This window comes from Pinus tabuliformis, chromosome 5_1 (genome assembly GCF_031772625.1).
Source record: "Pinus tabuliformis cultivar Carrire ecotype Pingquan chromosome 5_1, CPIR1, whole genome shotgun sequence".
In the NCBI taxonomy this organism is placed as follows: Eukaryota; Viridiplantae; Streptophyta; class Pinopsida; order Pinales; family Pinaceae; genus Pinus; species Pinus tabuliformis.
The window spans coordinates 944,764,218-944,780,691 of record NC_142305.1 but is presented as its reverse complement, the minus strand read 5'-3'; the positions used below and the strand labels follow the sequence as shown (position 1 = coordinate 944,780,691).

Sequence of the window (16,474 nt, the reverse complement as noted above, 5' to 3'; positions counted from 1 at the left end):
CTTTTGTATAAGCCTGAAAACCAATCATAGATTGGCAGTCTTATACAGAAAATGTAGAGTGAAAATCAGAGACACCTGACACTATATTTTCCAAAAAAAAAAAAAATATCTCTTCCTTTCCATCTTCACTCCGCCTCACTTATCATTTCCATCTTCACTTCCATCTCATCTTCATCCCCATACCACTTCACTCCACTTCATTTCCATTTCATTCCATTCCATCAATAAAAGTCCTTCTCAGGACTATTTCATTCAGTTAGTTCTTTTTCTAACTAAATTTGTGCAGTTAAAGGGGTGTTGTCTCAGTTTCCGCAGCTGGGAACTGTTTCCGCAGCTAGCACCAGTTTCCGCAGCCAGCATCACTCTGTCTCTACAGCAACACTCTGTTTTCAAAAGAAAATCACAGTCAAAGGTTAGCATCATTAGCACCAAAGGCAGCAAAGATATGAGGCACCTGCAAGATCAAAAAGCAATAATGGGTCAGAAGCCTTAATCAACAAATGGCAAACTTCTAAAGGTATGATCAAAATCTATACCAAATAACAATTTAATGTCATTGTATGCATAGTTATTAGATCATGGAAATTCCACTAAATACAATGATTTGATACGGCAAGATCCATAGCACTCCTTTTCCACGATGATAATCCATCCACCTCATTCCTTTCTAACGGTTCCATAATCACTATTAATTCAAACTCAAAATGGAGCTGCTCTTTCATTTATTGGCCGTACGTAGAAGAAGCGACCTATTGTACTACGGCTCTCCTCCACCATAACTTCCGCAGCCAACGTTGAGACGTGGCATAAGCCAACCGATTCGAAAGGACTCAGCCGTTATACTGCCCATTTATCACTCCACTCCCGCATGCATTTGATGTTAAACCCGTGACTGTTGTTTACCTCGTGCTCATACCATTCTCTGCTCTCCATTTCCGCTGCAACCTCCATAGCTTTGCTCTAAACCCTGATTACAGTCACTGCATACGCTTTGCATTTCGACTACGGCCACTCCACTTACCTCAAGAATCCCGTAATCAGCTCGTTTTTCCTTTGAACGTCCACAGTAAAATTTTCAGCCGGAGTTGAAAGCCGAGAATGGGAAAGTTACTCAGAGCCGAACCTAAGGGCCCAAAATACCTGGAGGGGTATCCGCAGACGAAGGAATCATTGAAGAAAGCAAAGTGGCTGAAGTTTATTCAGAAGTTCAGAGGTTATAATAAGGAAGTCACTAAAGCTTTTGCTCGGTCCTTCAATGGACACGTAGTGGAGGTAGGGGACTTGAAATTCACAATAACAGAGGCTACAATAGCAGCAACAACCAGTTTACCACAACAGGGAGACAGATGGTTTAAAAACAGAGGCCTGGATGATCAAGGATGGAAAGTCATGCTCAAAAACACAGGTATGGATACTTCTATATTCACTAAGGGAATTCCTGTGCATGTAATTAAAGAGGAATGGTCTGCGCTGTTATTACTTGTTCAGAAGTTTATTACATGCGAGGGTCGTTTTGGCACCATGTATATGTATCATGCAAGGATTATGATGAATTTTATGGAAGGCCATGCTCTTAATTTACCTTACTTTTTGCTAGCAAGTCTAAAGAAAATGAGCTCTGCTGTTCAGAAACATGTAGGCCATATTGAATCCCACCTTTACCATCACGAGCTCATCAAAATTCTCATTGAGGATCAATTGAAAAACAATAATGATACTTGGGAAAAGTTTTTGATTAGAAATCACTTCCAAGAAGTGACTGAAGCCTCTGCCAGCAGTTCCCCAAAAATCCCAAAAAGAAGTAGGAGGAGAGAAAGAAATGTCACAGCCCAAGACCTTCCTACAGTAGACACTCAGGAAACTGTTCATGAGGAAGAAGAAGAGAGAACTAGAAATAAGAAGCAGAAAAAGGACAAAGGTAAAGTAACTATTCAAGAGACATATCCATCCCCTGAACCATCTGTAGAAGAAGAATCTCAAACTTTGGCAGAAAGGTTAGCACACCTCCAAACTGCTGCCTCAGCAAAGAAACAAAAAGAAAAACAGAGTGCCCAGAAAGAGAGCACTAGTCCACATGTGAGGAGGAGCAGTAGGCTCAAAGGAAAGAAAGTGACCCAAGAAAAACAATCACACTTTATTGATTTAGGTGAAGGAACCAGTGTTGTTAAAATCGCGATTTTATCGGAAAATCGCGATTTTTTACCTTTCCCGATTAAATCGCGATTTTTATACCAAAAAATCGCGCATTTTTTTTTATACCGATTTTTTCGGAAAAAATCGCGTTTTTTTGAAAAAATCGCGATTTTTATGGAAAAAATCGCAGGCCGTCGGGGCAGCGGGCTTTTAATAGGCAAAAAACGATTTTTTTAATTTCATTATGCTGTCTGCGCGCGGAGGAGGAGAAGAAGAGGTGAGGGAGAGGAGCTGAAGGGTTTCCGTCGAATTTGGGAGCGAATCCAAGTGGTTTTAGGAGAAATCCAAGACAAGATCACCAATTTGTCCATAAAAAAGGTATGTAGATTAATTTTTTTTTGTTTTGCTTCTATAAAAACTTTGTTTTACATTGTTTTTCAAGAATTTTTTGTAATTTTTCATTGATTTGGGATGGGTAATTTGTTATGACTATGAGAACCAATTTTTTATTTTTATTTTCTCATTTTTTTTAAACATTGTTTATTTTTTTTGAATTTTCATTGTTTTTTGGCATTTGCCATTGGCATTTGGTTGGGTAACTTGGGTTTAGAAATTGGGATTTTGGAAATAATTAACTTGTAATTTTGTAAATGCTAAATTGTAATTTGTATTATGTAATCCTAAATTCCTATTTCCTAATCCTTATTTTTCCATAGGTTTGCAAATTCAAAATTCAAAAACAAACATGCCAAGGAAATTGGATCCTTTCTGGGAATATGGTGACCCTAAAACTCCGAATGATAGACAAAACTTGTATTGCAAGTTGTGTGGAAAGGAAATATTCGGGGGGGTGTACAGGTTGAAGTTCCACCTTGCACAAATCCCTGGACATGATGTGGGGCCCTGTCTAAATACAACTGCTGAAATTATCCAAAAAGCCATGAGAGCATTGGGAGAATTAGAGCACACTAGAGAGGCCAAAGAAGAACTCAAAAGGCAACTAAAAAGGTCAGCTGAAAGAAGTGGGCCAAGTGGCACTGGTTCTACTGCAGCGTCAGTCAATCCGGTAGCTGCATCATCATATTTTGTTCCTCGAACCACACCTGGTTCACAACCAACTATTGGTTCAATGCTAAAAAGAACTGAAAAAGAACAAGCTGACAAGTTGATGACAAAATTTCTCCTCTGGAGTGATATTCCTTTCAGCATTATAAGGAATAATCCATTTTTCCAACCTACTGTTGATGCTATTGCCAGTGTTGGCCCGGGGTACAAAATCCCTTCTCTTCATGATTTCAGAGGCCGGCTTCTTCAAGATGAAAAGCGTGACTGCACCCAAAGATTGGAGGATTTTAGGGCATCATGGGCACAAACAGGATGCACTGTTATGTCAGATGGTTGGACTGACCAAAAGGGGAGAACCCTTATAAACTTCTTGGTTAGTTGTCCCAAGGGGACTATGTTTATCAAATCTATTGATGCAACTCATCAAATCAAAGATGCAAGAACTTTATGTGATTTGCTGGATGTGTTTATTTTGGAGGTGGGTGCAGAAAATGTTGTCCAAGTCATAACGGACAATGCTGCAAATTATGTTGCTGCTGGTAGAATGCTTATGGACAGGCATCCTACTTTATTTTGGACACCTTGTGCTGCCCATTGTATTGATTTGATGTTAGAGGACATAGGGAAAATTCCCTTTGTCAAAGAGGTTGTTGACTCATCAAAAAGCATCACAAAATTTATTTACAATCACACATCTGTGTTTAGCTTGATGAGAAAATGCACCAACAACAAAGAATTGGTGCGCCCCGCCATTACACGGTTTGCGACGAGTTTCATATCTCTTCAATCCCTCTTGAATTCTATGTGGGATTTGAAGAGAATGTTTCTTTCAGAGGAGTGGCGTGCTTCGTCAATGAGCCGCAAACCAGAAGGAGAGGCCGTCTGCAGACTAGTTTCATACCAGGAAGACTTCTGGGCAGGAGTGCAGGAGGTGTGCGCTGTTACAGAACCTTTGGTAAAGGTTCTTCGGTTGGTTGATGGTGAGAAGCCCGCAATGGGCTATTTGTATGAAGCCATGGACAGGGCCAAAGAAGCCATTCGGTCCTACTATGATGATAAGGGAGATGATGGGTTTCAGAGACAACTCCTTCTATGGGAAGTCATTGATGAGCGATGGAACAACACACTCCATCGTCCCATTCATGCTGCTGGGCTTTTCCTGAACCCTGCATTTTCTTATGCATGTGGGTTTAATTTTGATGTTGAGGTCGTGGAAGGATTATTAACCTGTGTCCAGAAGATGGTGAGATCTCCAGAAGAACGTATGGAGATCTCTAGACAAATTGAGCAATATAAGTTGTCAGGTGGCACATTTGGCTTTGAGATGGCTGTCATTGATAGGACGATTAAAATGCCAGGTATTTTTTAGTTTGTACTTTGTAACTTTGTTTCAAATTTCATTGTCTCTTCAAATTTCATTTTTTTCTTATGTTTATTTAAAATTTTATTTGTAATTTTGTTGTAGACGCATGGTGGAAGATGTATGGTGTCAGAGTACCCCTTTTGCAAAAGCTTGCCGTACGCATCCTCAGCCAAACATGCAGCTCCTCGGGATGTGAGCGCAATTGGAGTGTATTTGAAAAAATACACAACAAGAAGCGCAATAGGTTAACACTTAAACATTTAAAATATTGCAAATTTCCAAATAAATTTTTGAATTCATTAAAGTTTTAAACAATATTTTTTTTATAATATTAATTATTAATTATTATTTCATGAACTTTGTACAGGTTGGAGTCCCATAGACTTAATGACATGGTCTATGTCTACTACAATCTTCGATTGTGGGTGAGACAACTAGAGAAGACACCTGATACGGAAGCCATCTCATTGGATGGGATTGACACCACTGCTGAATGGAGGGTTGAGACCGAGAGGCCTCTCATGGATCCCACTGATGATTGGTTAGTGCAGGATGAGGGGGAGGAGGAGGGGGAGGAGGAGGAGCAGGAGGAGCAGGAGCAGGAGGAGGAGCAGGTGGAGGAGGAGGAGCAGGAGGAGGAGGTGACACCGCCTACCCGGGCTACCACTACCACCAGTAGAGGACGTGGTCTCCGTCCACCTCAGCCTCCTGTAGCTGCTACTACTAGTTCTTCAGCTTCTAGAGCACGTCAGACTCCACTGCCATTTCCACCAGCACAGGCACCAGCTTCTACATCTAGAGGGAAACAGAAAGTTGTGCCATTTTCTCGCAAGAGGGGCAGAGGAAATCAATAGGATTAGACTTTCATTTTATTGTATATGACATTATGACATGATGAGATACATTATCATATTTTTTGTTGATATTTTGAGGCTGAGTTGGGACTCAGGACTTACTATTCAGGACATGATTCAATGTTATGTGTGATTTTAGCGCTAGAAATGATATTAAACATCTTATATATTAGTTTTTTTATCATATTTATGTGTCAATGTATTTATTTTATGTTGTAGATGGTTTAGATATTAAAAAAATTGAAAAAAAATGAAAAGAAATGAATATTTTTGTGCCAAACGCTTTTTTCCCGCTTTTAACGATTTTTTCCGCTTTTTTCCCGGCGCCGATTAAATCCCGCTCGCGCTTTTAACAACATTGGAAGGAACACCTGAAAAAGGTTCAGCTCAGTAAGACATTGAGGCAAGCCCTCCACGTGAGGAAAGTCCTTTTCAGCTGGAAAGAGAAAACAGTCCTCCTTTTCAAGAATTTGAGTTCAGGCCGAGACAAACACCTGAGGTAGACTCCACCCAGCAAGAAGCATATAACTACTTAGAGTCCTTGGAACGATCAGTTGCAGGACCAAGCACTACCTTGCCACTTGATGCACAAGTGCAGTCTTTAAAACAGGAAGTGTTTGAGCTAGAAGTCCTAAACAGGCACATTAAACAAGAAAATGAAGCATTAAAAGAGCAAAGTAAAGTGGACAAGATTGTCCATGACAATACCATGCTTCACTTAGGACTGTGGCAGAAGAAGAATAGAAAGTTGAAGAAAAAGTGTAAGAAGCTGAGCAGGGCATTGATTAATTTGAAGTTCAGGTGTTTAGTCAAGAAACCAAGGACCATTTTGGCATCAAGGAGAAAGAGAAGAAGGCTGGATGTTCTTGCAGAAGCATCAGAGCACATGGATTAAGGAAAAGAACTAAGTTTTGGTTGCATGAGGACATGCAACACCTTCACAGTGGGGGTATGTAGAGCCTTGAACCTGTACCTCCTTACACACCCTCTCAGCCTTCTTTTCCCATTCATTTCCTCCTTTTCCCACTCATTTCATCCACCAAGTTGATTGAATCATTGTATTTTAGGACTTTTTACATGATTTTCTAACTATGCTAAGTGACTGTTGTTTGGTTTAGAATTTTGGTTCAGTGTGCTGCGTTTCTGCAGCCAACACAGGTTTCCGCAGCTGATCCAGGTTTCTGCAGCCAGCACCGGATTCCGCAGCTGTTTTATTAAACGATATGTTACAGGTGTCCTCAGAGAAGATGAGCCACATGGGCAAGTTCCAGGGGTCAAGGACATGGTACGTGTCCCTCCAGATCACCCAGAACAGCCATAAAAGCCCTCGGTCAACGAGGAGGCAAATACCGGTCAACAGAAGTGTTCAGCGGTGGCACGGCTCTGCGTTGCTCTGTTTTTGGGCGCGTGAAGCTAGGTGGCATCATCCTCAGCCACGGAGACAATCTAGAAGCACGAATCCAACAGCCATATTCCCCAGATTGAATGAGCACGATGACAGTTACCTAGATCCGGGGACGCAGAGGATTCACGTGTTTTTAAAATAGCTGGTTAATAGCATAGATCTCGTTAAAGTAGTTTGCTTTTTTCCTTATAAATAAAGCGTCCTTGAACGCTGTAGAGTTAATCGTTGTTGTAATCATTTTGTATGTAATTTTGAACTCCCCACTGTACTTTACATTTGCTGTCAATACATGAGAAGACTGTTTTGCATTTAAGCGTATAACTGTTCTTTGAACCGGCTGAAGTAGGCAGAGGGCCCCTGTTTGCTGAAGTCCTGTACAGTAAACTTTAATTTCCTGCATTTCTTTTTCTCGTTTCATGTATATTAGCTGTACAGATGTCTTTTAAATTGCTGCGTTTTCAACATGTATATTAGCTGTACATAAACTTTGATTTCTGTTGATTTACATTTCTGCACTTTTATGTTCATGACTGATCAGTGTGTTATGCAGGTTTCTTAGGCAAGCCCGGGACAGTTTTTCTTCTTTTCCTTTCATAACTAGTGACATGCGTGATCATCTTGTCTATGTTGCTGACCTTCATTGTTTTGCAGTTTTGATTTTCCTTACTGTCATTTCTTTAACTAGCATATTTACTTTCTGCTCTTAGGTATCAAGTTGTTCATCTATTGATGGTTCCTTTTCCATAATCAAATAACTTTATTGGAAGCCAAAATATCATTTAGTATAGCTTGATTTAGTTTGCTTTAGAACTCACATTACTTGACTTATTCATAACTGTTTCTTATATGATAAATTCAGCTGACAGGCAAAAGGTTAAGAGAAAGTTAAAGTATTGTGACTAGTCCCTTTTATGTAGTTTCACTTAGATTTCACATTGCTTAACATTTCATGATATCTTTTCATAGAGAAGATTAAATTGAAGAGTTGAAATAGTGTGAGATATTTGTTCTTATTTTTAGTTGGGTTTAATATCGATTTCATTTCCATTTTCATTCAGCAGCAGAGATACTGGGCCGATGTCATTAGTCTTTTATTTGATGTCTTTATTTTCCTTTAAGAGTTGATTTTATTGCAGTTGTTGTTCAAGCTTTCTTGTAGAATACTTTTTAAGCTTTAAAATCATTTAGAGATCACCACAATCATCCACATTTCACTTGTTTTATTACATTTCCATCACATCACAGTAGGAAAGATACATTTGAAAACAAACTTAAAAAACTAAAAACGACAAAAGATTAGAAAACGGTTATCTAAGTACAGATAGTACACCTCACTTCATCAGCTTACGAGCCCCGGGTTGACATTTAAAAGTTGCAATTTAGACTTCACTAAATTGACCAAACACTCTCCCCCATTGTCTGATCTCAACACCCTAATCTTTCTCCTTGTCTGGTTCTCCAAAAGAGCCTTAAACTCTTAGAATCGTCAGAAGACCTCATCCTTGGTCTTTAGAAAGTAAATCCAGGTCCTCCTGGAGTGGTCATCAATGAACGTCACATAGTACTCATATCCGCTCAATGAGACATGGGACATGGGACCACATACATTAGAATGAATCAAATCAAGGACACCTGCAGCTCTATTGTCACTGCTCTGGAAAGGTGTCTTGGTGTACTTTCCCAAAGCACACCCCCTGCACACATCATGATGATCAGTGCTGAAGTCTGGCAACTCGGTAACCATCTCCCTCAACATCCTGAAAGCTCCATGGTGCAAGTGGGCCATCCTCCTGTGCCACAGCTCACACAAACCACTACTATTGGTTTGAGCCACCATAGCTCGAAGAGGCCGAAACATGAGTCTGTATAGTCTCCCACTGCGAGCTCCGATCACATGAGTAGACTCAATACTAGATCCTCTAGGATACAATAACACTTGTCCCTTTCGGAACAATACCTCATAACCCCCTGTCCTCCAAGCTGGAAACTAATATCAAACTCTTCTTCAGCCCTAGAACATAAAGAACATCTGTCACCTTCAAAGGGGGTAATGACTCCCTTTGAAATCAAACTGTCCCCATACTTGCCACCTTGACTTTGGAGTTGTCGCCAAGCACAACCTCCAAGTCAATGTCATCCTCCAAAAGGCTCGTGAAGTGCTCTTTAACTCCGGTCATATGGCAAGATGCTCCACTGTCTATGAACCATGCACGTGAAGGTGTGACATGAATGGCTAAACTCACCACCAAAGCACAATCTGAATCAAACATAGCTGCAAACTCATCCATATCTGTTGTAGCTACAAATCTTTGTTTTTTCTTACCCTTCTTGTTGGGACACTGTATGGCATAGTGACCCATCTTCCCACAAGCAAATCATTTCACTTTGCTCATGTCCTTCTCCTTAGCCTTCTGCTTCCCCTTACCCTGTTTTGCTCCACTAGAAGACCCCTTCTTGATCTTCTTTGTCCTCTTGCCCTTTGCTGCAAGAGCAACATTCTCCTCTTCACCTCCCCCACCACTCTTGCTGCCATTGCGCATGCTTCTCCTAATCTCCTCTTGAAGGAAATCATCCCACATCCTCCTCCATCTAGGAAAATGCTCTCTAGCCACCAAGCTGTGGATAAAACTATCCCACTTCTTGGTGAACCCCTCTAAAGCAATGCGAACCAACTGTTCCTTTGAAATAGTTTCTCTTGTTGACAATTGGAGTGGCACCTGATGATTATATGAAGACTCCATGCCCAAGGATGATCCGGAGAACACTTGTACCATCAGATATCATCAGTCAACAGAGTTTTTTAATTCTACTTCTATCTTCTCATCATCTTTTTTGTACCAAGATTCCACACCCTATGGGTAATTGTAATAAGTGATACTAGTAATGATGAGTTTTGAGTTTGTAACAGGCTTAGGATGTTGGGACTCGATCAATAAACAAGTACACCTTGGAGTGTTTTTTTTATCTAGTTAATTATCCCTTCTTTTTTAGAGGCAGATAATTTTTTGGGTTTTTTCACTCACATTTTACCCCAAAGCCGGGGTGACGGTTTGAAGGTTGAACTCCTGACGCATCTTAGTGTCTAGAGTCGATGTATATTACTATACTAGATCACACAAAAAATTTCGTGGAATTTGGTTAGGTCTAGATAGTCATTTTTTATTTTTTTAGATTTCCTGCAGGTCAAAAATTGCAAATAAAATTGTATTTAAATTGTAATAAGTGCAGTCTAGAGAAGTTGTATGGCGTATGAGTAATCAAAATTACACCTCTCATCTTCAACTTTCTACTATGACACACTTTGAGTGGTTAAAATTGTGTTTTGAACCCTCAAAACCCACCTTTCCTAAGTTTAGTGGGAAATATGGCAATTAATTAAGGCAAAAACTAAATAAATGGAGGAAAAAAATATCCATACATGCTAAATGTTGTGGAAATGAGGTGGAAAATTATGGGGGAGTTAAGGTGAAGTCCCAAGGTGATGTGGACTCTTAAAATCAAGGAAATGACATGTGCTAAAATAAAATCGAATTTCTGGCATTAAAGGAGAAAGCTGCTTACTTAGAAATTCGAATTTGTAAAGTTAGTGCACATTTGGGAGAATATTTGGTGGAGATATTTGTGGAAAATTGTCTCCACATGGGTTACCACCCATATACACTTGTCATTCTATCATAAAATTCGAATTTGGCACATAAGGGAAGAAGAAAATGATGTCCACTTGCCAGATTTCGATCTTTACACTCGGCATTGAAGCTCCATTCAGCAAATTTGAATTTCTCTTTGGGATTGTCATCTCATGCCACTTGTTTAATCATTTCTACATTGGAATTGGCTCCAATGCCATTTGTGATTGTCATTCTTCATTGGGATTTGCTCCCAACTCTTTATATAATAGAGCCATGGGCTCTCATTTGTATCATATTGTTACCAACTATTGTGCTTGTGGAAGCACTGCTGTCTTGTACACTTTCAGAAATATCAATAAAGACTTTGGGGTTTCATTCATGAGGTGTTCCTCCTTTGGGAGTGTGATGAATTGTTGATCATTGGTATAATTCCTTTTACTCATGCTTTGATCTAATTTGTTTCCATATGCTCTTGTAGATTTGTTAATGTAGAGCTATCTTACATTGACATTTGATTTAGAAGTATGCTCTAGGTATAGAATGCTCTAGTTGGTTTTAAATAAATCTCTAGATTTTCTTATCATTGTTTATTGTTAAATCTATATGGAACTAATTCTTGATTGAAGTTTTGTAGATAGAACATCTTGTTGGAATCACAGAATCAAGTGTGAGGGGAAGTCTTTGGAGAGACCAACCCACTCTTGATACATTCTTAAAGGAGCTCTCATGTGTTCTTTGAGCCTTCGTAGTCTTATCTTACAAAGTGGTTTTGCAGGGGTTTTGGCATATAACTTGTACACAAGCCGAACACTTCTAAATTTAAATCTCTTTTAAAAAAACATTGTATTTCATTTCTTTCATTTGCTATCTAAGAGCTTGAAGATGGTTAAGCAAAGGGCGAGAGTTTACTATCACTCTTTAGCTTAGCCTTTTGTGACTTATAATTGTACATATACATTTTATCTTGTTGAATTTTTCGCTAATACTTAACTTTTTTTGCAATCATTGTTTGGATTGTTTGCTAACTCTTGTGTGGCAGATTTTGAAGAGAAACCTCCTGCAACATCTAACAAGTGTTTGCAGGGCCTTTGCGAAATGTTGGGGGTTCGATTTCCAAGGATGTCATGAGCCCTTTTGAGGCCTATTTTGGCCAAGTCGAGTTCACTAGAGGGCTCCCCATTTTCCTCTCTAAGCCACGGGCATTTGGAGGAAACTCACACCTTGTTTCCCTTGCATAAGTTTTGTGAGATCTTGTGACTGCTTTCTCAAGAAAGGAGGTCTAGTGTCCAAGTTTCAAGCAATTATTGTGAGGACTCTTCTTGAAGTTTAGTTGAGGACTTTGAAGGGCCCTCTTCTCATTGTAATATTAATAGAAGATTTAATTTGTTTGTGGGAGCTTGAGATTTCTCCCATGGTATCCTATCTCCCCATTTAGAGGGAGTCTTCCATTGGGTGGATTGGCATTTGCATGGTTTAAGCTTTCATACTTCATTCACTTACATGCATGCTTTAATTGGGAATTAACACAATTTGCATTTCATCTAGGAATTGTAGTGTAGGAAGGCCCCAAGCCTCATTAAAATTTTACCTCCAACATAAGTTGGTTGAAGTAGACATCTTAGGGATCGTCAACTCCTTTATTGACTCTTCACTGTGAAATCCATATCTTTGGGTGAGGGTGAGGTTTGAGGATTAAAGAGTTAAATTGTAATCTTGTTGCAAATCTAATTAATAAAATTAACCAAGAGCACTTTCCATTACATTTACTTTACTTGTTTTTTGATGGTTTGAGTTTTCATATGCAAAGTCTATTCCAAAAGAAAGTATTGTAATCATTTCAAACAAGTGCTTTCTTTTTATGCTTCAAGTCTAATTGCATATTGATGTCTTGGTTTAACACTTTCTTTCTTTTACATTTCCAAGTTAATTACTAATTTTTGGGTTTTGGCAAGATATGTTTCACATGTTTTGATTTATAAAGTTGATTATCTCAAAAGCATTTTGTATCTTAGATATCTTGTGCTAACAATTCTTATTTACATGTCAGGGTTACTTTGCTTTCTCTTTTGACAGCATTGCATTTTACTTTGAGCAAATATATCATTAAATTGTTGAGCAAATTCCTTATAAGGCACTGGTTTTATGGTTTTTAATCGTATTAGTGATTGACATTGTTATTTCAAGTTGCCCACTTCATATTTGCTCATAAATCCTTAATAGTAATCCATTTTCACTATAACACTCTCCTAGAAACTCACATATTTTAACTTAACTTTTCATTAGGGACCACCCCCCTTAGCTGACCTAGGAGATAGCTCAAACAGAGAGAGTTGGGATTAGTGTGACAACCCCTTCTCTGAGTTCTCTGCCACCAACCACACCTTGTGGGGTTGAAGGTTTTTCTCACTGATTTGTAGGTAGGTGCAATGTTGCACGAAGCGGGAGCGAAGCGGAAGCGCGGAGCGCGGAAGCGTCATTTTCCAAAAATCTAGGAAGCGAAGCGTCCGCGGAAGCGTCTGCTATATATATATATATATTTATATTTTTTTGCATTTATACTCAAAACAAACATCCCAAATACCAAATTAATTGTAGAAGACATGAAAACATGCATATTTTTGCATAAATCAAGATAGATATGGCATCCATGATTCCATTGTAGTTACTTACTAGTACAACAATCATCTATATTCTAGCTATTACAAACATACATCAAATTTTTAAGCATATTATAAAACATAAAACATTTAAGCATATTATAAAACATAAAACATAGAGCATATTATGATTTATCTAGCAAGTGAGCAACTATCAACATTTGTCATGTCCAAAATTCAAATAATAATGTTTACAAAATATGTCACTTGGTCACCGCCAAGCCAAAAAGGTTCAAAATTCAAATTCATAAGTCTACAAGTCTAATGAGTAATCTATGACAAAAAGAAGTAGATTGTGAATATATCTACTAATCTCTCCTCCTTCCACCACGAATAGAACGTGATGGCGGGCCTCCACGTGGTGGCAATGAAGAAGATGGTCCCTGTGTAAGTCGTGGCACTGGAACTGATGAAGAAGAACCCCCTGCTGTTGGTGTTGAACCATGGAACCTAGGAACCAAGGGACCAGATGGGGGTGGGGGTGGTGGCATATCAACACGGTCATCATCATCCTAGAATTGCTCAAAAAATTCATGCAAAAAAAAAAAAAACACTAGTTAACAAAAAAAATAAAAACATGAATTAGAGAAATGCTTTATAAGGGAAAATTGGAAAATTCATACCACAATGGACATACCTGGATAAGAGCATCCTCTAATTGCTCTAGTCGCAACACTCCATCCTCCAAATTGGGCTCCTCTGGATTCTTGTCCCAAGTCAACAAGTCTTTATTAGACTTTGCATCTTCACAGTAATGGGACAACAATCGCAAGTTGTAATGAACATAAACCAAGCTCTCTGCCCAGTCTAAACTCAACCTGTTCCTTTTAACACTGTGGATGAAAGAATAAGAGCTCCAACACCTCTCTGCAGAAGAAGTGTTTACCACCTGTGATAGCACCCGCAATGCCAAACTCTGTAGAAGTGGAGTAGCCCCTCCATGCATGTTCCACCACTCAAGAGCAGAAAAATGCTCTCGATCTTGAATTGCATGCATGCTCCCAAATGGACCAGTGTTGAGCGTATAGTTGCTCACCTGTCTCCGTACCAATGCAACCTCCTCATTATCAGGGATTAATCTACTCAATGCAGCCATATATTTTTCGTGAACCTCTCTATCTTGGTGTGGTTTTTTCCTGCTTCCCCCCCCAGGTGCTGGTTTTGAAAGCCATGATGGATGATAGTATTTAGGTGTCAAAACATATGCTAATGCATGCAATGGAATATTTAGCATTTCCCATCGGTTTTGCACCTCTACACGAATATAATTGTACAAGGTGGTATCTCTAGGCTCAACAATGTCTTTAATCTGCCCCAACATGCTATCCATTTGCTCATACACCTCCCCAATTACTGGTCGATCTGAATCTGCAAACTTGATCATGTAATAAATTGGTTTGGTGAATTGCAAAACATATTTAACCTGTGACCAAAAGTAACTGTCAAGAACAGTGTCCTTGACTACATTAGCACCATCTGTGTCAGTGTTAATTTCATCCCATGTTTCAGCACACACCAGATTAGTTAAAGCTTGTCTCACCCTCACTAGCCGCCTAAAGGTGAGGTAATAACTAGCAAATCTTGTCTTTGCAATTTTAAGCAATTGCAACTTGGAGTAAGTGCCATAGAAGTAGTTTACCCTTGTATGCCCTGTGATGAATTTAATGAGCTGCTTCCCTTTCCTGTAAACCTCAGCAATCCACCCACAATCTTTGTGTTTCACAATATCATGCATCAAAAGGTTCAATGTGTGAACCAGGCACCCAGACCAAAAGATGTGTGGATGAGTACGCTCAATAATTTTTCCTGCTGCCTTACAATTTGCTGCATTATCTGTGATCACTTGAACCACATTATTCGGACCAACATCTTTGATTGATTTCAATAGGAGATCCGCACTGTTTTGTGCAGTTGCACTGATGGAGGAGGAGTCATGACATGCAATAAATACTGCACCACTAGAAGAAACACCAAGAACATTTATCAAATGTTGGTTTCTAATATTTGTCCACCCATCTGATACAATGGATACCCCATAATCCACCCACTCATGTGTAAAACGTGTCAAAGCTCTTTGAACCTTAGATTTTTCTCTTTCTAATAACACTGTTCTAGCTTTCTCATAGTTGGGGGCCTTGTATCCTTTTGGGGCTTCATTGATGGCCTTTACCATTTCATGCCAATAGGGAGAGCGAAGCACATTGAATGGTACACCGCAAGCACAAAGAAAACGGACTATCTTTCCATCCACATCATCCCTCCCAGCAACATTAAGGAAATCCCCTATTGTTTTTCTACCTCCAGAGGTTGTAGAAGTACCATGAGGAGATGGGCAACTACCAAATTTAGAGGTTGCACTTGATTCAGAATGAGTTTTTTGTTTCTTGTTTTTTTGTTGTGCAGCCATCTCTATTTGGATGTATTTTCTTCTTTGTTCAGTTGAAATGTTTGGGCAAATTTGTACCCCCACAGAACCCTTTTTTTCATCACTGTCCAGCACCCCACAAAGATGCCTCCTCAGACGGGTATATGAACCCGTATATGGTTTTCCTCCATGACAACCATGAGGGCACACAAATTTGTAAGATCCACCACCCTTTCCCCCATCAAGTTTGGTCACATAGTTCCACAAGGGATTTGATGTACCTTTCCCATCTTGTGCTTCAGTGTCCCCTTCAAGTTCATCCCCTTCCTCTTCAAACCCTTCCTCCTCATCATACATTGGGTCACTACTATTAGGACCAAGTTCATCCCCTTCCTCTTCCCCTCTATTCCTCACCCTTGCCATCATTAAAACCAAGAGTGGAATGATACATAGAAGCCAAAAGAACACCATCTTGGAATATGGATATAGGTGGTGGACAACCTGTAAATAAAGGAGCAAGTAGAAACAATGGGAAAGAGTAGGAGAGGGAGGAGAAAAATACAATTTTTTTTTCAAAAAAACAAGGGAGTTTGGGCTTTGAACTTACCTCTTTAGCTCTTGTAGATGAAGTCCTCCAAGCTCTTGCTCCAAGCTCCTCCTCCTTCTCCTAGCTCCTCCTTCTTCACTCCTCCAAGCTCTCCTCTCTTCTCCTCTCCTTTCCTCTCTTCTCTTCTCCTCTCCTCTCTTCTCTTCTCCAACTCTCATAAACTCAAAGTGAGAAAATGAGAAGAGAATGGGGGTTTTATTCTTTTCTAAACTCACCCTAAACTCACCCTAACCCACCCCCTCATGCTAAGTTAAGTTAACTTTTAAAAGAAATTAAAAAAAATTTAAGTTAATTTTTGCTGCCCGCGGGTTGCGTCCGGGTTGCGTGCGGGTTGCGTGCGCTTTCGGGCGGGTTGCGTGGCGCAACCGGATGCCCGAATCGCCCTCCGAAGCGCGG

The 16,474-nt window shown here is 39.6% G+C and overlaps 2 protein-coding genes across 7 annotated transcripts in view; both read left to right on the top strand.

Annotated features, from left to right (window-relative positions):
• The window catches only part of LOC149167893 (Pentatricopeptide repeat (PPR-like) superfamily protein), a 333,744-nt gene that overhangs the window by 269,766 nt on the left and 47,504 nt on the right, over positions 1-16,474 (top strand). The window lies entirely within an intron of this gene.
• LOC149167894 (uncharacterized) lies at positions 4,646-5,611 on the top strand. Its single transcript, XM_089431612.1, has 2 exons — positions 4,646-4,805; positions 4,929-5,611. The coding sequence occupies exons 1-2, from the start codon at positions 4,678-4,680 to the stop codon at positions 5,413-5,415; spliced, it is 615 nt and encodes a 204-aa protein (XP_089287738.1). The 5' UTR covers positions 4,646-4,677; the 3' UTR covers positions 5,416-5,611.